General features: G+C 36.7%; 1 protein-coding gene across 1 annotated transcript in view; it reads left to right on the top strand.

The window, feature by feature from the left end:
- Positions 1-202: 202 nt before the first annotated feature.
- MED23 (mediator complex subunit 23) overlaps positions 203-27,349 on the top strand; it is a gene marked incomplete in the record, with an annotated part of 40,296 nt that continues 13,149 nt past the window's right edge. The window contains 19 exon segments of the mRNA XM_072408914.1: positions 203-410; positions 3,305-3,336; positions 4,140-4,227; positions 5,036-5,160; positions 5,617-5,728; positions 8,177-8,275; positions 11,802-11,903; positions 12,652-12,721; positions 14,483-14,595; positions 15,557-15,652; positions 16,169-16,186; positions 20,188-20,388; positions 20,959-21,102; positions 22,523-22,668; positions 23,284-23,529; positions 24,021-24,163; positions 25,335-25,622; positions 25,691-25,732; positions 26,167-26,291. Of these exon segments, the coding sequence (XP_072265015.1) occupies positions 372-410; positions 3,305-3,336; positions 4,140-4,227; positions 5,036-5,160; positions 5,617-5,728; positions 8,177-8,275; positions 11,802-11,903; positions 12,652-12,721; positions 14,483-14,595; positions 15,557-15,652; positions 16,169-16,186; positions 20,188-20,388; positions 20,959-21,102; positions 22,523-22,668; positions 23,284-23,529; positions 24,021-24,163; positions 25,335-25,622; positions 25,691-25,732; positions 26,167-26,291 (2,229 nt within the window).

Here is a 27,349-nt window from a genome sequence, read left to right as displayed (position 1 = left end):
ATGTAATGAAGCAGAGAAATAGGAATATAAAGTCTGATATAAATGTTATATGAAGAATGCAGAGCCAGCAGGTCTCATGTCACATAGACAAAACACGCATGAAGTAAACCGGAAGCAAACGCCGCTCCACTGCGCATGCGTCAGAAATTCTCATCTATGGAGGAAACTTTGGAACAGAAGTGCTAGTTTCCGGGGGAACCAATTGTTCGTTGCACGCCATAACCCGGAGACAGAAGACTGAAACACCGCTGATTAAGATGCGGTGTTTGTGCTCTCATGTCTGTTAGCAGCGTCGTTACTCATGTGTAGTGCGGGCAGTGTCGCCTCAGTGACCTCCTTTATGTGCAGCGTGTTGTCACTCCGCCGGCCACATGGAGTCCCAGCTACAGAGCATCTTCGAGGAGGTGGTGGTAAGTGACTAAGGAGCAGCAGTGTCAGGGGGCTTCCACCCCAACGTGTAAACACAATCACCAAAATCCCATGAGGGGCCACCCGGCATTGTTTTTTTTAAGTGATTTGTTATACACTAGAAATTTGCAGCATTTTTTATTAAATACCCCCCCCCCCCCCCCAGCTGTTCCTCATTTGTGCTCATGGCTGTCTGTCACTGGAGTATGGGGGGAGGGGCATTAGGTATAGGGGGATAAAAATCACCATCAGGAGTGCAGAGCCATGATATGCAGCCAGTGTTGTAGTGTGCATGTAGACCGGAAGTGGCTGCTGGAGATCTGCATCATCCACATATAACAAGGAAATGAGAGCCCTATTTAAAGGGTAACATGGCAATTGTTTACATTGTGCAGTGCTTTGTAAAACAAATGTTAGTCCAGGTTTACATTAAATCAGGGGTGTCAAACTGTGGCCCGCGGGCCAAATCTGGCCCCCATAGAATTCCGCAAATGAACTACAACTGGCCCGTCCGCGTTACCACCTCACATCATCATTTTCAATACATGCAATTCATTGACATTATTCCTGTACGCCCATCATGTGACTTAAAACCTAGGCAATGATCACATGGTGCCTGACTACCGAGGCATTGTGTTTGTTTCAATCCATTAGAGACTGCATAGTGTAAAATTTAGTGTCAGACAAACTTGTGATTTAAGAGGATGAATAACGCACAGCCTGCATAAATATATAGTCTTATATATTAGTCTTTTCAAACCTAAAGTTTGTGTAGAGGGGTTCGTTTTTGTTAGTTATGGATGAAGTGGTAAAGTTCCTCAATTTTTTTCAATAAATTTCAAGTTTGGCCCAAGTTTTTAATTTCGTCCCTTTGAGTATTTGAGTTTGATACCCCTGGATTATATGAAAGCCATATCGGTGTGTTTGGATTTTGTAGGGAATAGGATCCCCTTTGTGTTGTCCTGCCAGGCGCTGTCCTAAAGATGCAGCAGGAAGTTAGAGGATATTCCCCTTTTATATAGATGTTTCAGATCCCCAGTGTAACCCTTCACTTCCTATTCTGTGACAAGTCATCAATGTTGGGTTTCCAGTCACCTGAACCAATAGTGAATCTTCATAGTCATTGGACAGAGGTTCTAACATTTTTACACTTCTCAAGCTACCTTCTATTGATTCCCATGTAAAGCTTTCCTTATCATTGTCATTTGCAATCCCTATTTAATGTACAGCGCTGCGTAATATGTTGGCGCTATATAAATCCTGTTTAATAATAATAATAATAATAATAGTCCCCCAATCATCAAAGTATGAACTTGACAGTTTCTTAACTCCTTGCCTTAACAATTTTGCGAGTGAACACTGTTCAACAGTGAGCCTTACACATTAGATGATTGCCATGCTTGGCTCAGGTATGTGCTGAGGAGGAGTATAGAGGATAGTATATGGAGGAGGGGAGAGTAGAGGGTATGCATCAGGCTTCATGTATGGGCGAGGAGTGTAGGATCACACATATATGTGAGTGGGGAAAAGGTGCTGGAGGTTGGCATAGTGGATAATATGTGCAGGAGGGTATGGATCAGGTAGTAGGTGTGGGAGATGAGTACAGTGGATATTAGTGTGGACAGTGTGTTGTGAAGAGGAATGCGGAGGGTAATACAGTGGTCAGTATGTACAGAGGGTATTTGGAGGAGTATAGGAGGATATGGCTCTGTGCTGGAGAGTATGATGGAGGGTAGTATTTGCAGGAGAGAGGAGTAGGATAATGTACAGCGCTGCGTAATATGTTGGCGCTATATAAATCCTGTTTAATAATAATAATAATAATAATAGGAGAGAAGAGCATTGGGGTAGGCAGTCTGTAGAGAAGAAGAGTACAGAGAGTGCAACGAAGGAATGTAGAGGGTATGACAGCACATAGTTTATAGGAGAGAGGAGTGCTGTAGACTCATTGGGCAGTATGTGTACTAGAGGGCATGTAACACAGGGAGGTGAAGAGATTGTCATGTGCCGTGTTGGATCCCCCCCCCCCCCAACATATTCCTATTTGCATACTGCTTGCTGTTCTAAAGAAATGTGCGGCAAACAAGCTTCATTACTGCTCTTCATACTAAAAACACCACAGTTTAGAGGGAAGTATATTTGCTGCCTCCTGAGATGTAATGAGGAAGGAGATACATTGGTGGCATTGGTGATGTGGTCTCTACTGAAGGGTCTCAGGGGACTGACTCTCGGCATGCTTTCTAGAAGTGATTTTTTACAGTGAACACCAAGGATACTGACTTTAGCTTTTCATTCAACAGTGCTCCTTTGCATCATCTTTCCATCATTTAGAATAAAATGTCCCATACCAGTTGTGCGTTCTGGCACTTCTGGGTAAATAGATATAATAATTGACATAAACAGAACATCTCTAACAGTACCGATATGATGATGACCTTTACGTCCCATAAATCATGGAAAGATAATACCATACCTGGGAAAACACTGTATTATTTGCAAACTATAATTGGGTATGAAATGGCTAGTGATGGGGAGTGAAAGTCTGAAAAAAAAAAAAATTGTTTGCTTTGTCGTCTTTTGACAGACACTTAACCATAGGGAGTATATGTAAATGGCTCAATATCCAACAATCTTGATTGAATAACTGGAGGTAATACAATTATTAATCAAGCAAATTTGGGTGGGTGTTCCAGCAGTCCTGAAATTCCTAATATTTGGCAAATATAGTCCTTGACCAAATCCATTCCAGGTTTCTGGGATCACACAGGTTCATCCATGATAGTCTATCTTTTCCAGGTTTGGAGAGCGTTAATAAATCAGGCCCAATAGGTGCAGCATGCCAAATGGGTTTTATTTTCAGAACTCAAGCATTTTTTCTTTTTCTTTTCCTTTGTAGAAGACAGAGATCATCGAAGAGGCCTTTGCTGGGTATGTTCTTTGACTGTTTAAAATTGCTGGAGTTGTTGCTGTCCCTACTAAAGACTTAAGAACTCTGACTGCTATTACATCAGATTCTCACTTGATAGCTTTTTCTTGTTCAGCTATTTTACAAATGACCCCCTTTGTGATGTGCTTCTCCTAAAATTTTTACTTTTTATAATGTGATTTCCAATAAACAAGCAAAATTATAATGCATAAATAATCATGCAAGAAAACCCAAAAACCTAGTTTACCAAGTTCACAATGAATGTTCACTGTGCTAAGTAAACCAGTTCCACACCTTTAGTAAATATATCAGTCTATGTATCTTGCAGATAAGCTTGCAGACAAGGTTAGGAGGTTCAGTTGTCTCCTGTCGTCTGGGAACATAAAAATAACACCATAACTGACACAGGATCACTAAGTTTGAACGAATAACTGTTAGGTGTGATGATTCCTGCAAGATGTTAGATGGCAGGGTCAGAATCTGTTCAGTGCAAGAATAAAATCTTGTGGGGTCAGGTGCTACAGGAGACGCACAGCCTCATTGTGAGGACATCATATCTGCAGGAACTCTGTAATGTCCTGACACCATTAACCTCTGTTCCAAAGGGCTGTTTTCCATCAGCATGTTGAACCCATGCTGTGTCCAGACTGGGCCAAATTCAAAAGAATGTTTTATATCTATATAACACATTTATTCAGCTGTCTTATTATTAGTAGCCTCCTTTCATAGACCATGGAAAACCAGGAATATTTTCTTTGCAGAGATTTATATTTTGATTTGTTATCTTTACATTTATTATTTGTAGCATGTTCATGGACACCCCAGATGATGAAAGGACAAAGTTATTAAGCTGTCTTGGTGCTTTCAGGCAATTCTGGAGTGACCTTCCACAGGTAAATGTGTTACTGCTACTATTGTATTTGTTTGTTTTGTTTTAAACTGTGATATGCAGACAAAGGCTACGTACACATGTCAGATGATTCTTGTCCGATAATCACCTCAGGGCTGGTATCGGACAAGAGTCTAACCAAGCTTGTCCAACTCTGTACTCTGTTTAGTGTGCATGCAGATTATGTCAGTCACAAAGCTGGACTGCAAAAAAATGATCTTCCAGATGTCTTTAAATCCTAATAGTGGTTAAACCGCATTAGAGCCTTTTTCAAGAAGAACCGTTAATATAATAATTCAAGTGTATGTCAAATGCCCTGAAAGGAACTTTAGGAAAGAACAGTTTTCATAATTCTTTAAAAATATAAAAAATAAAACTTGGCACTAATTTATTATGAGTTATACCAATGCTTTCAGCAAGTGATCAGTGTGCCTAACAATTACAAGCTTTGTTGACCCTTTCAACTGAAATTAAGAAATTAGGTATTTGGTGTATTTGGGGTAGATTTTTTTTAAAAAAATCAATTTTATTACGAACACAATGATTGCCAATGGGATAAAGAGCAAAGTTCTAGTTTCCAAAAATGATCATTACATTTTTTGGCTTGTATATGTAGCTTTTTGTAACCAACCATATTGTTAGTACCAACTAACAATATGGTTGTCTGTAAATTGTATTTTTGAAGATAATTGGGTGCTATGAAAAATGTTTAAATGTGCATTATAGCAAAACAATATTTGTTAAATTATAGTCTGTTTGTTTGTTTTTAAAAATCTTTTTAATCTGTATGTTATGCTTTTATGTGTTTTTAGGACTCTCATGAGCAATGCGTGCAGTGGATTGTGAGGTTTATACATGGGCAGCACAGTCCAAAAAGAATCTCCTTCCTTTACGACTGTCTAGCAATGGCAGTGGAAACTGCTGTTCTTCCTCCAAAGTATGTACGCTGAAATATAACCTTTTCACTTAAATTTTAGAAAAGCTTTTTTGAGCCATTTTTTGTGGGGGCTTCTTTGTCCAGATTTTTGTAAGGGAAAATAGTTTCTTCCAGATCACATATGCGCAATAGAGCTTTAATTGTGGCTTGCATAAACTGTACCCATCGTGACCACCTATCAGGAAATATCTTTGCATCTCCTCTTTCTGATCTAATTAATATCTCCAAGAAGTACAGTGCTGGCCAATTGATCCCCCCCACAAACTTCTGTCTCTATTCTTTTACCATTTGTTGACTCACTGTTACTGTTATGTTGTTCATTGTATTATATTCATGTTTGGATCTGTATGTTATTTCTTTACATTCTCCTGGTATTTGTATTATTCATATGTCTTTAAAATAGAAACTTAAACATTATTGAAAGCCAAACACAAATGTTTGTTTTACTTGTGGCAGAATGGTCTGTGAGGCATTGGTGAATTCTGATGCACTGGAGTGGGAAAAGACACAACTTTGGGTGCTGACATTTAAACTTGTACTCAAAATTATTGGTGGAGTTGATTATAAGGTATGTGTGAAAGTTCTCTTTACTCTTATGTATGATTTATTTCTCTGTGTCATTTTTAAAATGTATGTTCAGCTTTTTTTGGCACAATATGCTTTTCTGTGTTTTATGACCTTCATGAGCAATGCAGTGGATTGTGAGATTTATATATGGGCAGCGCAGTCCAAAAAAAATCTCCTTCCTGTACGGCTGTCTGACAATGGCAGTGAAAACTTTTTTGCTTGTAGATAAAATAATAGCATAGGAATAGATAAGAACCTCTGTCTGGTTTCCACAATCAACAGCTCTAGTGGTGAGATTTTGCTGCTTCTGTAATAAAGGTTTCACCAGCTATATATAAGGAAAAGGTATCTAATGGAAATGCTGATAAAAAAGATGCATAAAGAGAAGGCCAAAAACCCATTGCATTTTATTGCTTTGTGTCCCTGTTGCAGATTTTCCCTCATTTTTTTGTGCTAATGAGAGAAAAAATATACTAAACATTCTTATTGTACAAACTCCTTTTAGATTTATTAAACCTGTGTAATAGATTGTTTTAGCGAGACCATCTATTTACTTTGTATCAGATCATGCAGGCTCTTGTATTATATTAGTACAATCATATTGTGTAGTTTGTGGTCAGCTTTGAAAGAAGCTAATTGTAATGTGGGTAAAGCATAGGAGCCCCCTGAATACCTGTCAAAACTCAACAGGGGTTCTAATACTTCTCCATTGCACATAGAGTTTAAACTAACATGAACAGAATTTAGGTTGTTATTAATGAAATCGGTAAAACATTATATCTAGAGAGCTAAGGACTGGGTGCATAATAGAGAGAATTTATTTTAGCTTATCAATTTATTTTCTTAACTAAAGTAAGCAATTGGGCTGCCTTGCAAATAGCCCAAAGCATTTACCTGTTTGTTTTTATTATTTGTAGGGTTTTTATATCTGAGTTTATTTTTCTTGTTTAGAGTAGTTTGAGTACAATTTGAACTTGGTTGATGTGTACAGTGTGTGACACATTGGAGTGATATCATTCTTTTTTCCAATGAAAGTTAATTCCGCATTAGGTGAAAGTTTTTGTTGTCTGTAGGAGACAGAAATACAGAATCTAATTGTTTGCTGTGTGCTCTTGCTTGATTATACATTTCATATTTGATATACATACAGTGAGTCAGACTAACCTGCAGCCCTTTTTGTGAGATATGGCATGTTCACTGTACTCTGATCCTACATATCTTTAAGGTTATAAAGTGGGACTTGTCTGTTTGTTTATGTAAGTGTACCTGTAAATTACTTTATTACACGTTGCAAAATGTATATATGGTTTTTAGTGTGCTAGTAGGTTGTTAACTATAATACCTAGCAGTTCATGTCTGATCCACTGCAATAATCCTGCATCACAATAAATAAACATCTTTTGTATGTGTTGCACAGCTGTCTTTTCAACAACATCCAGCAATACCTTCCATGTTAATTTGGAGGAGTTTTGTCCAAATATTTACAGATATTTAAATACATGACACTAATTTGTGTATATCAGTTTCTCTACTCTATTTAGGATCAGATCATCAGTTATGACTTAAGTTGTATTTTTTATTATATTGATTCAGCTGTTTATTATTGGAGTTAAGACAAAAATACATTGATACAGTGTGTAGGGATTTTGTTCTCTTATCTAATCTGCAGACTACAATTTTGCTGCTTGCATGATTCAATAGTGAGCCTAAAGCTGCGTACACACCTGCAATTTTTCTCGTTGGAAAGGATCTTTCACGATCCTTTCCAACGAGAAAAGACTGCACGATGCATGAACGATGCTGTACATACAGCACCGTTCATGCTCTATGGAGAGGGGAGGGGGAGAGCGACGGAGCGGCACCCTGCTGCGCGCTCTCCCCTTCCCTTTCATTAGGATCGGTCGTCGTCCATCGTCCATGGATCCGCCAGGACGGTCGTCGGACGATGGACGACGACCGACTGTACACACGGCAGATTTTCGCCCGATAATTGGCCGATACCGATTATCGGGCGAGAAAAGTTTGCCGTGTGTACGCAGCTTAAGTCCCTTAGTACCTATAAGACAGACACGTAAAAGACTTAACATTCACATTGCAGTCTGATTATACATTCTCCGTACAGTCAACTTTTAGATCTACCAAAACTGTAGGATGAGGATTTACTTTCATTATCCATTTTGTTTGAAAGGTTAAACTGCCCTGCTGCATGGTTGTTCAGGTTAACAACACACTGGATAGTAAAACTAGGATCAGGCATGAGCTCCATAACTTTTTTTTTTTTTAGCAAGTGAGAAAAGGCAGTTGCTATATCTCTTTTTCATATAATGGTACAACCAAAACTTCCTATGGTAGAACTGCAAATGTCTTTAACTGTCCAGTAACTCTTTTTTTTTTTTTTTTATTCCAGCGTAAATTAAGTTTTTCTATTTTGTCATCTCCTTTTTATTAGGGTGTCAGAGACCTCTTAAAGGTAATACTGGAAAAAATTCACACAATACCCAACACTGTGAGTTCTGCTGTTGTACAGCAACTTCTAGCGGCAAGAGAGGTAGGTGATCTATACTGGGCAATTATACGTCACTTATTTGTAGAGATTATAAATATTTTCTTTTTTGTATATCAACAATTTGTGTTGTCTCACATGGAGGTTCCAGGTTCGAAACTCAGCCAGGACACTATCTGCATGGAGTTGGCAGGTTCTCCCCAAGTTTTCAGGGGTTTCCTCCCACATCCAAAAAACACACAGTTAGGTTCATTGGCTTCCCCCCAAGTTGACCTTAGATTGTAATAATGACATATCCAGTGAGGGAAAGAAGTATTTGATCCCCTGCTGAATTTGTACGTTTACCCTCTGACAAAGAAATGACCAGTCTATAATTGTAATGGTAGAATGGTAGCTTTATTGTAGCTGTGAGACAGAATACCAACAAAAGAACTTGCAAAAACCCAGTGCTCAAAAATCAGAGCTTGATGTGCATTGTAATGAGTGAAATAAGTATTTGATCCTCTGTCAACCAGCAAGATTTAGGGCTCCCTGGTGTCTTACCTGCAGGTAACGAGCTGAAATTAGAAGCACTCTGTGTAAGGGAGTGCTCCTATTCCAATAAAAGACACCTATCCACAGAAGCAATCAATCAATCAGATTCCAAACTACCTTCACTAACTGTGAAGGCCTGAAATCTTGCAGAGCCCGCAAGGTCCCCCTGCTCAAGATAGCACATGTACAGGACCGTCTGCAGTTTGCCAATGAACTGATCCAGTTGAATGATCCAGAGGAGAACTGGGTGAAAGTGTTGTGGTCAGATGAGACCAAAATTGAGCTCTTTGGCATCAACTTAACTCGCCGAGTTTGGAGGAGGAGGAATGCTGCCTATGACCCCAAGAACACCATCTCACCATCAAACATGGAGGTGGACACATTATGCTTTGGAGGTGTTTTTCTACTAAGGGGACAGGACACCTTCACTGCATCGAAGGGACAATGGACGGGGCTATGTACTGTCAAATCTTGGGTGAGCACCTCCTTCCTCAGCCAGGGCATTGAAAATAGGTCGTGGATGGGTATTCCAGCATGACAATGAACCAAAACACACGGCCAAGGCAACAAAGGAGTGGCTCAAGAAGAAGCACATGAATGTTCTGGAGTGGCCTAGCCGGTGTCCAGACCTTAATCCCATAGAAAATCTGTGGAGGGAGCTGAAAGTTCGAATTGCCAAACATCAGCCTGGAAACCCTACTTACTTGGAGATGATCTGCAAAGAGGAGTAGGGACAAAATCCTTCCTGAGATGTGTGCAAACCTGGTGGCCAACCAAAAGAAACTTCTGACCTCTGTGATTGCCAGCAAGGGGTTTGCCACCAAGTACTAAGTCATCTTTTGCGAAGGGATCAAATACTTATTTCCCTCATTACAATGCACATCAAGTCCTGACTTTAGAGCACTGGGTTTTTGAGGGTTCTTTTGTTGTTATTCTGTCTCTCACACCTACAATAAACCTACAATTACAATTATAGACTGGTCATTTCTTTGTCAGAGGGCAAACATACAAAATCAGCAGGGGATCAAATACTTCTTTCCCTCACTGTAACTATGGTAGGGACATTAGATTGTGAGCCCTTCTGAGCGCGGAGTAATATGTTGGGTCAAAATAAATGCTGTGTAATAATAATAAATGGAGGGTGGTTTTATCTGTAGTTTACACTTATTTATTAGTAAACTTTTGCTCATATGGTAGTTTGATGGCAGCATTTTTTCTTTTCAAAAATCCAACCGTTTGAAAATCATAATTAAAACTGCTCGATAAGTAAGCATTAATATAAAACAAATGTTATCTGGGTGTCGATTATGAATATTATCTGAATAAATAAGGATATTATAAAACCCTATCCATGCACATATATGTTCAATAAATGAAAGTTCATGCACAAATAATAGCTAGTCATTCAAAATAGTTTCATTAAGGAACAAGTTGAAACATAAAATACACAGCAAAATGGGTTGATATAGATACAGTTAGGTCCATAAATATTTGGACAGACAACTTTTTTCTAATTTTGTTTCTGTATGATACCACAATTAATGTTAAATAAAACAACTCCGATGCAGTTGAACTGCAGACTTTCAGCTGTTAATTCAGTGCAAAAATATTGCATAAAAAGTGTAAGGAACTAAAGCCCTTTTTTACACAATCACTTCATTTCAGGGGCTGAAAAGTAATTGGACAAATAAAAAGCTCAAAATAAAATGTTCATTTCTAATACTTGGTTGAAAACCTTTTGCTGGCAATAACGGCTTGTAGTCTTGTACTCATGGACATCACCAGATGCTGTGTTTCCTCCTTTTTAATGCTCTGCCAGGCCTTTACTGCAGCGGCTTTCAGTTGCTGTTTGTTTGTGGGCCTTGAGGCTTATGAGTGGCTTGCACCTTGCAGTGCACCCTCTGTATTTACTTTCATGCAGTCTTCTCTTTATGGTAGACTTGGATATCGATACGCCTACTTCCTGGAGAGTGTTGTTCACTTGGTTGTGAAGGGGTTTCTCTTCACCATGGAAATTATTCTGCGATCATCCACCACTGTTGTCTTCTGTTGACGTCCGGGTCTTTTGGTTTTGCCGAGTTCACCAATGCTTTGTTTCTTTCTCATGATGTACCAAACTGTAGATTTTGCCACTCCTAATATTGTAGCAATTTCTCGGATGGGTTTTTTTCAGTTTTTGCAGCTTAAGGATGGCTTGTTTCACCTGAATAGAGAGCTCCTTTGACCGAATGTTCTCTATTTACAGCAAAATCTTCCACATACAAGCAGTTGTTTCATTTAAAATTAATTGTGGTAATGTATAGAACCAAAGTTTAAAAAATTTAACCAATGTACAGAACCAAAAAAATTATGGACCTAACTATGTGTGTGTGTGTGTGTATATATATTTACATATATATATATATATATATATATATATCTCCATATACACATATATCTTTAAACAGTGTTGGGATGCAACATGGGATTTAGGCAGATATTAGGAAAAATCTTTTAGCCCAGTTAGGGGCTAAAGGGGGAGCACATTCAAGCTTATATATATATAATGTATATATGTGTGTGTGCAACAGTCATTGTATCCAAAACAGAAAACTGTCAAAGTTGACTTTTAAATTGTTAGTATCACTCTGTTATAAAATGAATAATTTTATTCTCCTGCACTGCTCTGTACAACATAAATGGGGGTAACTGCAGAAAAAATTGCACTGCAAGCCTGTCAAAATCGTGTTGCACAATGATGCTAAGCTGAAATTTAGAGACACAATGAGTTTAAGATGGGAGCAGGTTGGGTATGTAATGTTCCTGCATGGTTCACTGAGCAGCCAGATAACACAGGAATCTTTGAATCTGGGAATAGTGATTAGTGTTGTCACCATTGCACAGATGAAACAGGGGAACTTGGGTGTGTGAAGATACCCTTAAGAGAATTACATAAATTTTGATAGGGTACTGGGAAGTATAATGTATGCATAGTGAAATTAGCAACATATATTATACATTAACAGAAAAATGTTAATATTAATGTTTTTTTTTGTAGGTTGTAGCATATATATTGGATCGTAATGCATGTCTTCTCCCAGCATACCTTGCTGTAACCGAAATTCGAAAACTATACCCTGAAGGAAAACTTCCACATTGGGTAAGTGGAGTTTTTTTTTTTTTCTCCCTCTTACAAAAACATTTAGTAGTAGTAAGAACAGAAGCTGGAATTCTAAGAGAAAAATGCTTGAGGGTCAACTCTTTAACCTCCCTAGCGGTTCTTTTTTGTCCGGTTTTATGTCTAAAAGCAGTACATTGTTTTTCATGAAAATTTATTTTACAGTATAATATTATGAGTATAATAAAGTTTGAAACACAAAATCATGTAAAAAAAATAAATTGAATAAATGAAAAAACATATATTTAAATTTTTTTTTTTTAAATTAAAAAAAAAAATACACATTATACCCCTACTAAAAAAAAAAAAAAAAAATATATATATATATATATATATATATATATATATATATATATTGTGACTCGGGGTTACCACTTTTAGCAACTTTTTTCTAACCCGAGTCACACTCGGGGTTACCTCAAGCACCAAGTAAAAAAAAAAAAAAAAAAAGACAGTTCGACAAGGTTTGCTTTTTGAGCAAAACATACAGACATACAATGCATGTACAGTTCTGTATAAAGAAAATAACGTATATACAACAGTAAAAGCTTTGAAAATCGGACCTCTGTATAGGGGCTAAAATAAACAGGCAGCTTTTAATATGCTTGTGAGTGATATTACCTGTCAGCGATCACTTTATCTACCGCACATTTAAAACAATATTCTTCACACGTTCTTCAATTTAGCCAGTATTTCTCCGATGTTTTAACAGATTTTTTGTTTTCTTTAGTTGTTAGCAAACTTGGTGTCTGACTTCATGGATAGCTTCAGGCCGACAGCAAGAATTAATTCAATCTGTGGTAAGTTGTAGAATCTAAATTGTATGCCTATCATGGACAACTTTGTACAAACAAAGTGTGCAGGTACTTGAAATTTTCAGCTTTTTTGAATTACAATCGCAGTTTGAAACACACAGGTCTTCATTGTACATTATTCCAAAAATGCAGAAAAGCAGAGAACTAATAAAAACTTTGAAACTTTTCGTTTTGCATGCACAAAACAGCTTGTCAGCAGTGTTTCAGGCATGACATCCATTTTCAGGCCTACACCTATGACCACAGTATTTCCAAGTCAGCTCCCAACTTTTACAATGGGCTCTTCATGGAATTATATGAATTTAAAACTATAGACAAGCGGTGTCAGTCCTACAAAAGCTGACTTGGCCGGAAGGATGGAGTAACAAACCTTTCCCCAAACCTTTGTTCTTCTGCAGCTTTTTTTTCATACTAATGATTAAGCATTTTAAAATTGTTAACTATAAAAAGATGCAGCCTTTACTATTTCTTAAACCATTTAATTTTTAAAAGGAGTTGAGCTGCTCTGGAAGCTGGCAAAGGGCTAAGTCACCTGTATTGCCTGTAGGCTTCCAGCAGCTCCCAGAATCACTTCCCACTTTACTGTCATACCATGCCTTGTTCTGCACTTGTGTGTCTGTGTGGAAGTGTCTTAGTAAAGGGAGGCTCACCCCTAAAGTCAGAGCTTCCAGCATGGAGAACAGTGAGCAGCACAGTTGTGACACCCAATCTCTTGAGACTATTGGTCAAAGACATCGATGTCTTAGATCTCACACTCCAGATACACGTCTGTGAGCCCTAGGCAATTAGAGGGTACATTTTGCTGGGTACTGCATAGGCACAGTAATGGATGTACACACCAAATATCCGGGTTCACATTCTTTGTAACACTTAAAATTTTTACTGTTTGTATGGTACACAATGACATATAAACATTATGATTTAGTCTTTGTAGAGCATTATCAAATCTGTTTTGTTTTTTGTATGGTTTCAAGTTTTAGATTTGTTATGTGCAATATTACATTATTGAATATTGCTGTCTTGTGGATGACTCGTTTAACTGCACCTTAGGAAATAACGCTATAGCTCTCACATTTTTTGCTACAAAGATTTTTTTTATTAAATGTTGCTTTGTGCTAAACCTGTCTTATTTTGTTGTTTAGTTGGACCTGAAAAGTTTATTTTTAAATTAAACTACGTAGTGTGCAAAAGTTGTTTATTCTACTTTAAATTTTGTATGGTACTTACCTTTTATTATGGTGACATGTAGAGGAGAATACTGAGCCATAACTTGCAATACTATTTACATGATTTATTAACATCCCACAAGCAGATATATTTTGCATACATCTAATGTAAAGAGAAATTCTAACATAATGTCATCTGGAATAAGGGATATACAGTATACCGTTTTTTACATATAACTAGCCGATGTTAGAAGAGATACGATATGGAAAAATTAGCAATGCCAGCCTTACATTAATAACAAAGTTAAAAATTTATGAATTTATTATAAACAAATTTGAAACCACTGCAGATTGGCATTTTTATTAATTAGAAATTTCAGAGTACAAGTTTTTAGTCAATCCATTTCTGAGCATTGTCTGCTGCACTAACAGTTACAGGTCTTCTGCTTGCCTTTGGCCTGTAATATTTTTGTGTATATGACCTACCCATAGCCTGGTCCTTTTTTTTTATTAATATTTTAAAATGTTTGTAAAAAGATAACAAAACAAGCAAATTAGGTTTTTGCAATACATTTTTTAGGACGATGCAGTCTCCTTCCTGTGGTGAACAATTCAGGGGCAATTTGTAATTCCTGGAAGTTGGATCCACTAACCTTATGCTTTCCTTTAAAAGGACATTTGCCTTATGACAAGGTAAGTTGCCTATAGCACAGACGGTAATTTAAAAAACACTGAGGAATGTAGTTTAAACACTTAACTAAAGTAATTGAACATTTTGGAAACTTGTTGGTGTATGGATGTATTTAGGCAAAACAGTAAATTCTCCCTAATAGAAACCCCTTACACTTCAAATGCCTTTTAATTGCACATAGACAGAATGCTTATTCTAACAAAAAACAGAGTTGAGCTTAAGCATTTAAACTAAATAAAATGAACAACATAGGACTTAAGGCTGTAGAGAAGGCATTCTCAATATCCAGTGTTGTGGCCTTGCCTTGTTGGATAATACCTTAACATTCTAAAATTGAGATACAAGTTTATATTCCTAATTAGTATTTCATTTATATGAAATGTATTTTGAATATTTACTCTATACATTTGAGTAAAATGTGTCAATTTAAAACTACATCTATAGTTGCAACACTTTTTGTATAAATCTGCCTTGTATACCATCTGATACAAGGTCTAGTGCTGCAGGAACAGTTCTTATCAAGGTTGCCGTTCTGTGCGATTTAGGTACGATGCAAATGCAGACTAAACCCATCTGTATGTTTAATATTTACCTTGTGTATAGGAAATTATCATGTTTTTTTAGATTTGTGTGAGCTTTAAACTATGACACATTAAAAAATATGTAGAAGCGTGCTTGCAAGCCTTTGAAAAGAGGTGCTGCTGAATAGATGACATGTTGTCCAAGTGTGTTCGACATTCCATTTACTAAAAATAGGAGCTGTACTGTTCTTAATAGAAGAAAAAAAGGTTTTAATATAGGCATAATATATTTTAGTATTATGTCATAAGTAACAAGGAAACCTAAGCTATTTTAAAGTTTAATACTGTAAGCTAGCTAAATTTTTTTGAATACTTTTTCAGACTGCCAATGTATTACAATTTACCTCATACAGTTTACATTACATTTTTCTTTGTCTCACAGGACCTATTTGAGCCACAGACTGCTCTGTTGAGATATGTGCTGGAACAGCCCTACTCCCGGGATATGGTGTGCAACATGTTAGGACTGAATAAGGCGGTATGACAGTACACCTACACCTTTCTCTGAAAATACTCTTCTATCCCCTACTTTTTTCTTTGCTGTAGCAGACTGAACAAAACAGTTAAATAGTAGTCCCTTATATTTGTTTTATTATCATGCAGGACCCTTGAAATCCCTTCTTTTTCCTTTCTTTCTGGGACTTTGCCTGGGGGTTTAAGTGAAAAAAAAATTAATTGGAAAACAACTTTTTGTTTGCATTGCTTTCCCCTTCCTATAAGGTCAGTCTCAAGAGAGCCCTTTGCCAGCCTAATGCACCACTAAAGGACCGTAACATAATACCCCCTTTTTTCTCCCCTCCCCCTCCCCCTCCCCAATGATTTTTTAACAAGCACTTACTAAACATAATGATGGAATCCCTTTCACGCGCCGTTGGTGGGTATTCTCTGACTCTGGGCGTCTTGAGGCAGGCCTCATAGTCACTGTTTTGTCTTTTCTTTTTTTTCTTCCTTTATTTTTGTTCTGTCTTGTCCTGCCCATCCTCCAATGCTCTAGACCTTGAACATTGCTCAGGTATGTTCACAACCTTCTTCTTGTATTGTGACTAACAGTACTGCTGGCTGCTTTGTAGCCACTACTCCCACTTAACATACACCCCGTCATGGTGAGGGCTTGAAATTGGCCAGGCCGCAATTTGCCATTGTTATGTACAGTCAGTCAACTTTTTAACATATTGAAATGTATTTTACCACTTCAGATTTTGAAACTTTCTGTAATTGTGTCTAGTTCATGAATTTTTTTCTAGTTTGTGTGACTGTATACATTACTGTAATGACAAAAACATTGTGACAGACCTATAGTACTGGCTGGAATCATTATATCCTTCCTATTTTCCCTTCGTATTTACCAATCGGATATCATCTGGTTTTCTTGAGGCAGACCTATTCTTTATTTCAATTTTGTTAGTTTTCCGTGCATTTCTTTGTAAAAAATAAGCACTGTTATTTTGGAATTCTTAGGCTTTGTTCACACTGGCAGAGAGGTTATGATGCTTTGCCTCTTTTTCATGCCAGGGAACTGGGAAAGACAATACACAAAGCGTTGCCTGGTATAGCGCCATAGAGAATGAATGAGGGTACTAGTACTGCTCAGTGCCACCAGCTGTCCGATGTGCAGATGCTGGTACTTTAAAAGTGGTGCCAGCAACGGGGGACTATGTGGGATCCCTCAATCCCAAAGCAAGTCTATTTAGAAACAAGTAAACGGGCTGTTTGCCCAACAACTTTTTGGTATTTATTCACAAATAATGTAATTTCCCAGTTTGTCTCATTTATAGGATTGATCAGCTGAAAAAAGTGCCACTTTTAGAAGATTGACATTTTTAATAATAAAAGATGTTAGTTGCCATATGTAAAAGATAGTAGTCAGCCAGAAAGTGTTAAACAACTTTGAAACTGGAGAATGCTATAGGCCACAATAGGGATCAGTGGTGATTGTCACTTTTTCAAGTTTTTTTCTGCTTCAGTATAAGTTCAGACAGGTGCTTGAAAACTGTCCTGTGAGCACATGTGCACAGCTATCTGTAATGGCCGAGTCAAGTGCGTTATGCTTGGGCATAAAGGCTAATTGTTAGACTACTAATTAAGATTTCCAGCATACTTTACTTTCTGGTCAAGCTTTTGTGTCGCAGTCCTAATAGCCTAGGCTATGCCAAGTTTTCTAGTGCATCTGTGACCTCAGAGTTGCCTGGCCGCTCTTTAGACCATGCATACTCCACTATGCACTTCTACTGGTAAATCTGGTCTTCTTAGATTGACCATACTTCACATAAGCCTTTATCCTTGGCCTACGGTAGTGAATGTATTCTTCCTTGGGAGGTTTTATCTCCTCTTTCCTTCTCCTTTTCCTTTTCCAATTCTCTCTTAACTTTTTTTTTTCCCTACATTTTTTTCCTTTTGAAGATATATATGATGATCCCTTTTACTAAATTGTATCAGGTGTCTAAAACACCTGAAAAAATATTTACAAACATTTCTAGGCTAAGCAGAACTCCCTAAAAAGCTACTTGAAGCAAAACAGAAGGCAAACACCCATTCAAAAAGATTTCAACCATGCAATTTGATTTCAATGATAACCTGGGTTTAGAGGTGATTGAGGACAGGTTGACAGCATTGAACCACAGCAGGGATCAACAGCCTGTCTAAGCGTAGTCTGTGGCTAGAGAAACTCTCATTCAGGTAAACCAAGTGAATGGAGCTTCTGATCACACATTTACGTTAGTTATGGTATGGCATTCAATCACTTATCACCACTGGAAAATCATTGCCTTTCAGTAAATCAAGTAGGGAACAGGAAAAAAGGCACAGCAAACTCTTCAGATTTCCATTCGGTCAGAAAAATTCCTCACCTATGTTAGCCAGAAAAATGCCTCTGTGCACCCCATGATCCTAGTTTTACCTCATTATTAAGGTCTTAACTTCCCTAATTTTGGTAAGGACCTGTGACTCTCCATGGCCATTAAGTAATGGGAGTGCCACATAGGCCATTAAAGGCTCTCGTCATTTTATCAGAAAGGCAATGTCCTTGTCACTTTCTTTAAGTTGACCCATTTCCACTATTTTTTGGTATCTTACAAACTACCAATCCCAGAAATGTTTATTGTCCCATCCAAGAGAGGTTGCCATTATCAAGCTTTACATAATTACTCAATTACTTTTCATATGTAAGATATGTTAATAAAAGCCTCACTTATTTCATTACAGTTAATGAACAGCTGCAGCCAAAACTTTGAATTAAACACAAACAGTGTAAAGGTTTTCTTTCAAATCCCTGAAAAGATAAATTCAACATATAATCATTCCTTGTGGATAAACAGGACTAGTTAATTTCAAGCCCTAGGCAATAGATTTTGCATGCTAGATAACATTGACTTTGTAGTGTCGTGTTGTGCATTTTCTTACAAAATGTGTGTCTTGGATATTTTCCTGTGCTAGTTTTGCTTAAGTGTTGTCATCCAAGGGGTCACAAGTAGTCTCCAGTTCACCTTTTAATATGTAGATATTTTATTTTGTTGGAGAGGTTTTCTTAGTAATCTAACAAATCTTGAAATGTATGATAATCATATAAAGTTCCGGTTTTTCCCTTTTCTTGCTTTCAAGGTGTGCATCTACCAATGTGAACCGCAGCTGACACTAAGTCAAGTTCAACTCCAGCCGTTCAATTTTGCTAGGCCAGGAATTAGCCTCCTTTACCCCCTCACCAAAATAAAAATCCTTTCCAAAGGAAATGAGCACAATTTCTACCTAAAAAGGGACGGGGTCAGCTATACATTTTGCAACACTCACTTTATGAATACAAAGCTAACATTTTTTTGGAGTTGGACTTTTTGTTGCTTGTGACTTTGTTTTAATTGTATGCATCCATCTTGATGATCTCCATTTATTAAGCGTGCTGCAATATTAATCAGCCTTGGTTTGAAAACTGATGACAAAATCTCAGGTGACAGTGAAGTGTTTTTGCTTATTAGGGGACACCTTTAGAAAATCTAATAAAGGTGTAGAAGAAAAAGTACATTCAGTGTTAAAAATGTTGTAGGATATATTGTGTTAATGTTGTATTTATTCATGGAAGTGTACTTCAAGGTTGAATTTCTTTTGAGATAAAATATGATCATGGGTATATTGGTACTGCAGTTGTCCTTGCTAGAAGCATTCCAAATTGGGTGAAACCCTAAATGTGACAAGACATTGTTGTAGCCAGAGAGGATTACGATTATGCGTCATTCGCTTTCTTCTGCTAGGCTTTAGTACTGGGTGTTCTGTAGAGACTTCATGTTACTCTGTCACGGCATGTTTTGTGAAAATATTGTCAGTCTTGCATCTTTCAAGTTATTTTTTGCTGACAAATAGCATGACAGGGTGATGTTAACCGTACATATTTTAACGTGGCTACCATTTTACTCATCCCTTTTTTATGGCAAAAAAATGAAAAAAAAAATGATCCAGACTTGTGCTGGCATAGGTGCACGATAAGCGCATTAGGTGGATGGTTTCTTTCTAATTTCCTAATTTTCCAGATGCTTTCTGTTAACACTTTGTATATATTTTTTAGAACAAAATATATACTTTTCCTATTTTGCCTATGGAAAGGGAAGCTGCAATTCTGTGTTTATTCCTCTGCCTCTTTTATTCATTTCTGCTGCATAACAAAGTCAATTAAAGCTGAATTCTGGGTAGTAGGGCATTGATAGTGGATAGTTCAATGTATAAACTTTATATAGATTTGTGGCTGTGTTTGTTCAAAAAACATTCATGAAGCATTCCTTGAAATTCTCACTCAAGGAATATTTTGTTTGCAAGTTATATATACTAATTGTAGGGTATGTATAACAGACAAAAAGTATGGAAAAAAAAACATCGAACTATCAGTACCCTTGTTATGTTGGATTCGGCTTATTTCCATCTGTAACTCATTCCATGCTTCTTCGCCTTTACTTGCTATCTTTCCATTTGTATTATGTATTGTTTTATCTACTGGAGAGGAAGACTTCTGGAATACCGATTTATACTTTGCAGCACAAGCAACGATGTCCTGTTCTGGAGGACCAGCTGGTGGACCTGGTGGTCTATGCCATGGAGCGCTCAGAAACAGAGGAAAAGTTTGATGATGGTGGAACCAGCCAGCTGCTTTGGCAGCATCTTTCAAGCCAGCTAATATTCTTTGTGCTCTTTCAGTTTGCCAGTTTTCCACACATGGTCTTGTCTCTTCATCAAAAGGTATTCTTCTACTTTAAGCATACAGATGGTATGTTTAGATTGTGAAAGGTAGATGTAGTATAAACTAATAAAAAAAAAAAACATAGAATTATGTCTTAGAGTTCATCCACATGAATCTATAAAGTACCCAGATTCGGAGTAGGTATATGTGTCAAAAGTCTTGGTTGCTTCAAATCGGTTTTGGTTTTGTGAATGCAAAACCCACTTGAAGCCAATAAGGATATTAACTGTATTTAGGTCAATGCACCTCTTTATTAATTCTTAATGTTTTTAGAGGAATCCCAGTGTCTGTGATACTGTCAACACCAGAAAAAAATAAAAATAAAACTGCTCATCAACATGAGGGGCATATATTGTGCTATAAGCTTGTTTGGTTGCAGGTACCTAACAGAGATGGAAGCACACCAAAAAATGGTGCAAGCCCTGCATCAGCCTGTTTGGCTCTGACACTTTTTCTTTGATTGTATATGGTTTCTTAAACCGTATAAAATGTCTTGATAACTAGTAGTCTGCCACAGAATAAATCCAATGTCTGTTTTAATGATACATAATAAAATACATTTATGTCAGCTTGCAGGCCGAGGTCTCATAAAGGGCAGAGATCATCTCATGTGGGTTCTGCTGCAGTTTATCTCTGGAAGCATACAGAAAAACGCACTAGCTGACTTTCTTCCAGTTATGAAGCTGTTTGACCTTTTATATCCAGAAAAGGAAGTAAGTGTAATTTTACAATTTCTTGCACTGGTCTTATTGTTACAACTTTATACTCGCTCAGATATTCAAAGGGATGTGGAAGTAATGTGCATAATTTACAAAATCCGTTTCAGCTAAATCTTAAGTATAATTTTATTCCTGTCAAAGAGATATACAGATATATAATACTTCAGATGATACTTATAGTTATCACAATTGCAAGAAAAAGCTTCGGGTTGGCTGGCAGAATAAATGCTTGATCCCTCCAGATAACCACCTTCTTCACAGTGCTATCCTATGGAGAACTCACTCATAAAAGTGATAAAGTGAAGTCTGAAAAAAAAAAAAAAAAAAAAAAAAAAAAAAACGGAAGTTAAGAATTTATCTGGAGCAATTCTGGGTAATCAAAACATTTAACAGTTCTGTTTTTACACTGTAAACAAATTTTACTTAAATAAAGTGGACCTTTAGTTAAAAAAAAAAAAAAAAAAAAAAGGTTGTAAAAAAAAAAAGATCAAAGCGCAACCACCCCTGCACCTTTGCACATATGTAAAAATTCTTGTACCTGTGAAGCATGGGTGTAGGTAAAACATAATTGTGTAGTATCAGTTTAGTAACCCTCAACTTTTTAGGTTGGATATGTTTCAGAATCTGTACTAATTTGTTTGTCATAAGTGTAAGCATTCCATACCATGGAATCAAGGCATTCTATATTTTCCTAAAATGGCAAGGTAAGAATTTTCCTTTAATGAAATTACTGAAAAGTAAGTCGGCTACGTTTTGATTTTAAACATTTGCTTTACACTATACAGTCATCCTTTTAAGGTTTGTTTTGTTAGTGGTGATTAAAAGTACATCTACCCAATAAATTTGATACAAACTTGAAATGTTTTTACAAATGCCTCCTGTCTAGTAACCTTCAGAACATGAAAATGTTAACATGAAAAAATACTGATAAATGCATAATAACTTATTGCGTCCTTTGGCCCTTAGTTTCACAGGATTGTATTAGTACAGCAAATATTGATACATTGAACTACTTGTCCTGGGACTGTTGGGCCCCTAAAACACATTGACTTCAGTTTTTTGTGGCACTTAGTCCTCTATTAATGAAACCAGGAATCTGACATTATCTCATGCATTTCCTCAAGGGAAACTTCCAGGTCCTTGTTATATTAATAATTGATTCCCACGTGGGATTATTGAGGGAATGTCAGATTCCTGGTTTTACAAATAGAGCCCTTTGAGTTGCAAAAAATGATAAAAATTGATTTTTCTGGCAAGTGAGTTCAAACCCTATGAACAAGACCATATTGCTACAATGTCTAGTTAACTAGTTTTCATATTTTAATTTTATGTCCTACCTATTGTTGGATTTATTGTTGTTCAACAAATGAATATTGAAGATTTTGCTTCATGCTTACACATGTTTTGTTTTCAGTGTATTCCAGTGCCAGATATCACCAAACCTCAGTCTACCCATTCCTTTGCAATGACCTGTATCTGGATTCATCTAAACAGGAAAGCTCAAAATGACAACTCCAAACTCCAGATTCCTATCCCTCATTCGCTAAAACTACACCACGAGTATGTGACTAGCGTTATTATTAGAGTCTTTCATTACTGTTTTTCAGTTTACAAAATACAGTTTTTTTTTACATTGATTACATTAGAAGATGTACATATTATAAACTTAATATAGGTAGCTTTATGGAAATGTAATCTTTATAGAAATGTAGTATATATGTGAAGCTTACATGGCACCTGAGACACACATTTACACACACACTTTAACAACCCAAAAAGCATGCATACACCTTCCTGCATTCATTGAAGTTAATTTATAGTCTTCCCATCTTACTAATTCACAAAGATTGAGGATTCTTTTACCAAAATACTGTTCGCTTTCCATCCCATTCACAAGGTTGTCTTTAGGACAAAAAGTGAAGGAAGGTCACACAACTAAAAAAAATTCTCATAGTTTCTCTGGAACAACATAAATACGTTTGGGCTAGATTTTTAATTATCTGAAGTTGTTTGAAGTAAGAAAAGGTAGTGTTCTTGAAAAACCATACTTGTATATTAGTAGTCTAAAAACATTGTATTTGTCATTCATAATCATAAGTTAAGTGTGCCTGATTTAAAAATGCTGATGCAACTAATACATTTTCTTTCAATATTGCCATATTCTGTTTCATACAGGTTTCTGCAGCAGAGTTTAAGAAGCAAAAGTTTACAAATGAATGATTATAAAATTGCTTTGCTATGTAATGCTTATTCAACCAATTCTGAGTGTTTCACATTACCCATGGGAGTACTTGTGGAAACGATTTATGGAAATGGAAATGTGAAGATATCACTGCCAGGAACCAACTGTATAGCATCTGGATCAACTACACCTCTTCCAATGAACCTGCTGGATTCACTTACAGTTCATGCAAAGATGAGGTATTTTTCTGACAATCTACTGAAATTTGACAGGGAAGGATATTTGCAACAGTTTTTTGCCCGCTTAGGACACCAATACACAAACACTAGGAGCTGATGTTAAAGGATTAGTATTGTAAGGTCAAATTGGCATTGCTGGGCAGTGAAAAATCTGCACATGCTCTTTGTTAGTGTTTGGATGTGAAAACATATTACTTAATATTTCCGTTCAACTACTCAGAATAGATATATGGGAGTTGTCACAGCTGACCTGGATTTTAAAGGTGAATGTTACTAGACTGCTTACCAGTTCTTACTGGGTCACCTAACTGGAACAAGCATTCATTTAATGATGTATGAAAACTCAGAGCTGCCCTACTGCACTCTTTGTCATTTTTTTTTTTTTTGAAGAGCACAGTGACATCTACCTAACTTCTATCCCAACCACGTGGGTGCGTGCGTGCGTGTGTGTTTCCCCCCTATTAACATGCATTTACCAATTTTCTCTGCAGCCTTATTCACAGCATTGCCACCAGAGTCATTAAACTGGCACATACGAAGTCTAGTCAAGCATTGGCTCCTGCACTCGTGGAAACCTACAGTCGCTTGTTGGTTTACATGGAAATTGAATCACTTGGCATCAAAGGATTTATAAGTAAGAAACTTAAATATAGCACCACTGAAAGTGTATGTCAATCCTAACAATGAACTTCTCCTATTTGCTCCATTAGCTCTGTTAATATTTCCCTATGCTCCTGTTTTAGTTGATACATGAAAATATGTATATATGACTTTAAAAAGCTTACCTTTCTAAAATTAAAATTTATTTTTCTAAAAAAAAGTCTACATGTCTGAGGTATGTGTATATATAGTGAATGAGTAAATAGGTAAAGGGCTGAGAGGTAAAGTTTATTTATTTATCATGTCATTTTATTGAAGTTCTTTAGGCTTTTGGGCTAAAAAAGACGTAAATACTAAACAATATAAAGCTAATGAACTAAAAAGGAACAGAATCAAATAACTGAATACAATCTACCTGGGCAAAAAGAATTTGTACTTTTGTTGCCTTTTCTTTATTTGGGGACTCAATTGAGGCTATAGAGTGTTTTCCATCACTGTCTACGTGGCCCAGGTGGAAGGCTGTCATATTCTCAGGTGAAAAATAAATTCCTTTTTCTGACTAGCATACAGACAGAAGAAATGGAAAATGCCAATGTCTTTGCATACCCAGTTATCTGTTAGTTTGTAAACGTAGCAGTGACCTTATCTGTCCATCCTGTGTGGAGAGCAGATTTGTGGGAGGGACCCAGCAGGTCCATTCACTACAAACTGCCTTCAGATAATTGCAGGGCGGTGGATACAAGACCCATCAACTTCCAGAAGGGTCAGCAGTGGTCAGTATTTATTACAAAAGGCCTATGCACAAAGCCAAGGCTTCACTCTGGATTACTCCACCAATCTGGAAGATGGAATAATTTGTAGACATATGCTAAAATTGCTCCACCTTTTGTTGATTCTGTTATTTTAAATTCAGATGATATCGTTCATATAAAGCTTCTTTTCTGGTGGAAACTTTTTTTTTTTCCTGTGCTTGTACTTGTTTTTATGTAATATCCACTGAAGGAACTGGATTTTTTTCTGTTAGAGCCAGACAGTTGGACAATGAGCTTAAACGTTTTTTTCTATTCATAATATGCTTAGAGCTGACTTTTCTTGATTTCCAGTGCTTGCCTGTATTTTAAATTTACAACATGTATTTAGCTTGGAAGAGGAGCTGTATTTCCTATGTTTTGTGTAATTTTTAACATTAATCCTTTTTTCCCCAGGTCAACTTCTGCCCACTGTATTTAAGTCTCATTCTTGGGGAATCCTTCACACCTTGTTGGAAATGTTCAGCTATCGAATGCACCATATCCAACCCCATTACCGGGTGCAGCTTTTAAGTCACCTCCATTCATTAGCTGGAGTACCACAGACAAATCAGAATCAACTTCACCTCTGGTTAGTATTCAAATCTAAAATACACAAATCTGAGAATTTTTGATTTCTCTCAAACACAAACTGAAAAGTTAGTGCAGACTATAAAACAGGTTAAAGTGAATCTTTTGACAAAAATTGTTAGCTGCCAGTGCTGACCATGCTCTAATATACTGCTTGCTTGGTTGGTGTTCTTATGCTTTACTTTTATATAATACCTTCTGTGTCAGAGCTACTCATGTCACTGGTAATCATTATAAAAATGTATATTTTGTTTGGCAGATGAAGGCTATCTAATAATTAAAAAGTATGTTTTGTTTAAAGATAGTGGGTGCAGTTTGTTTATGATATGATGGCTGCCTTTAGAGGGCTGTATCTTACTTGCTGCAGCTTCTCACAAGGTGCAGTAAAAACAGTACTAACATTTTCAGTGCAGAAGAGGAGCCTAGAGCAAGACTAAAGGTAAAGCTGGGGTTTTTTTTTTTTTTTTTTGGTGTTTCGTTTTTTTTAATTCATTGTTTATGCTGGAAACCACACCAAAATGGAACAGCCATTCGTTTGCTATGGAAAAGTCTTTCTTACTTTAAATATTTAGTTGCTTTGTTTACATACTTGCCAGGAGCTACCTGAGTAAGAGATTTTTTACAAATTTCATATTGTCATTTGACATTTGTGTTTTAGATTTCTTTACAGGATCTGACTCCATTCAAGGCACTTGGTGTAAAGACATTCTGCAAACAATTATCAACTTCACTCCACATAATTGGGCATTGCACACTTTGAGCTGTTTCCCTGCTCCACTGCAGGTATTTTAATTCTTTGATCTGTTGGGTTTCAAGACTAGAGGGAAATGCTCTAATCTTTTTACTAACCCAATTTACTATATAACATATTCCATTTTCTTAATGTAGGCTAGCATATTGGCTAATATATCAGAATATTTGTGCCGCTGCTTATAACATTAAGATCTAACAACTTTTTGGGTCATACTTCCAGAGAACAAGTAATTTTGATCAGGAATGTGAACGTGAAGCAGTTTAAGGTTAAGGTCAAAACAGTGAACACGCCCACTGCTACAAAATTGTGAATCTCACTATCCACTTCTTGAAGTAGAAGTTGTTTATGTGTAATAACTTGCAACAGCAGCTCTTCAGTCTTCCTGAATGTAATATTGCTGCAAATATTCTGAGATATAAATCCTATGCTTTTTGCAATTTTAGATACATGTAAATACTTGTTTAAGATTTCAATACTAAGCATCCAAATTGTTGCATTATTTCCCATTTCTTCTTGTATCACTGTGAAATGACCATTCGGTTAGGTGTAATATTTGCAGTGTAGTAGAAGTAATGATAAAAGAAGAATGAGAATTATGTTAAAGGAATGATGATATATAAAATCCTGGAAAGAAGGAAGTCCCATATAATGTAAAATGTTGCAATACCATCAAGATATTTTAGTATGTCACTTAGAGTATGTGTCTCAATTACAATAAATTACTTCATATTAGATTCTCCTAAAAGATGTCCAGGTGGTCATTAGGGACCACTAACATTGAAGCTACATTAAAACTTCTGCATGTGTGTTCTTGTATGTGTTAATAATAGAACAATTCAAGGTGTATACACATTGTCATTCATTTTTAATTGCACCCTAATATGAGGCCATATTAAACACACCTGCCTCATTTCTGTAACCCTTACAGTAAAGCACATGTTCACACTCGATGTACTAGTGTGAATCGGCCCCTCAGGTATTCAAGCACAATTTATGGACTGTCAAGAAAAGAAATTTGTGTGTGAAATATGTGCTGTTTCTAATAAAACAGCATGCCCTCCAGTCTGGAAGTTAGAAATTATTACTG

The sequence above is a fragment of the Pyxicephalus adspersus genome, chromosome 4 (genome assembly GCF_032062135.1).
Source record: "Pyxicephalus adspersus chromosome 4, UCB_Pads_2.0, whole genome shotgun sequence".
In the NCBI taxonomy this organism is placed as follows: Eukaryota; Metazoa; Chordata; class Amphibia; order Anura; family Pyxicephalidae; genus Pyxicephalus; species Pyxicephalus adspersus.
The sequence above is the reverse complement of the archived record's forward strand: the minus strand, read 5'-3'. Positions and strand labels throughout refer to the sequence as shown.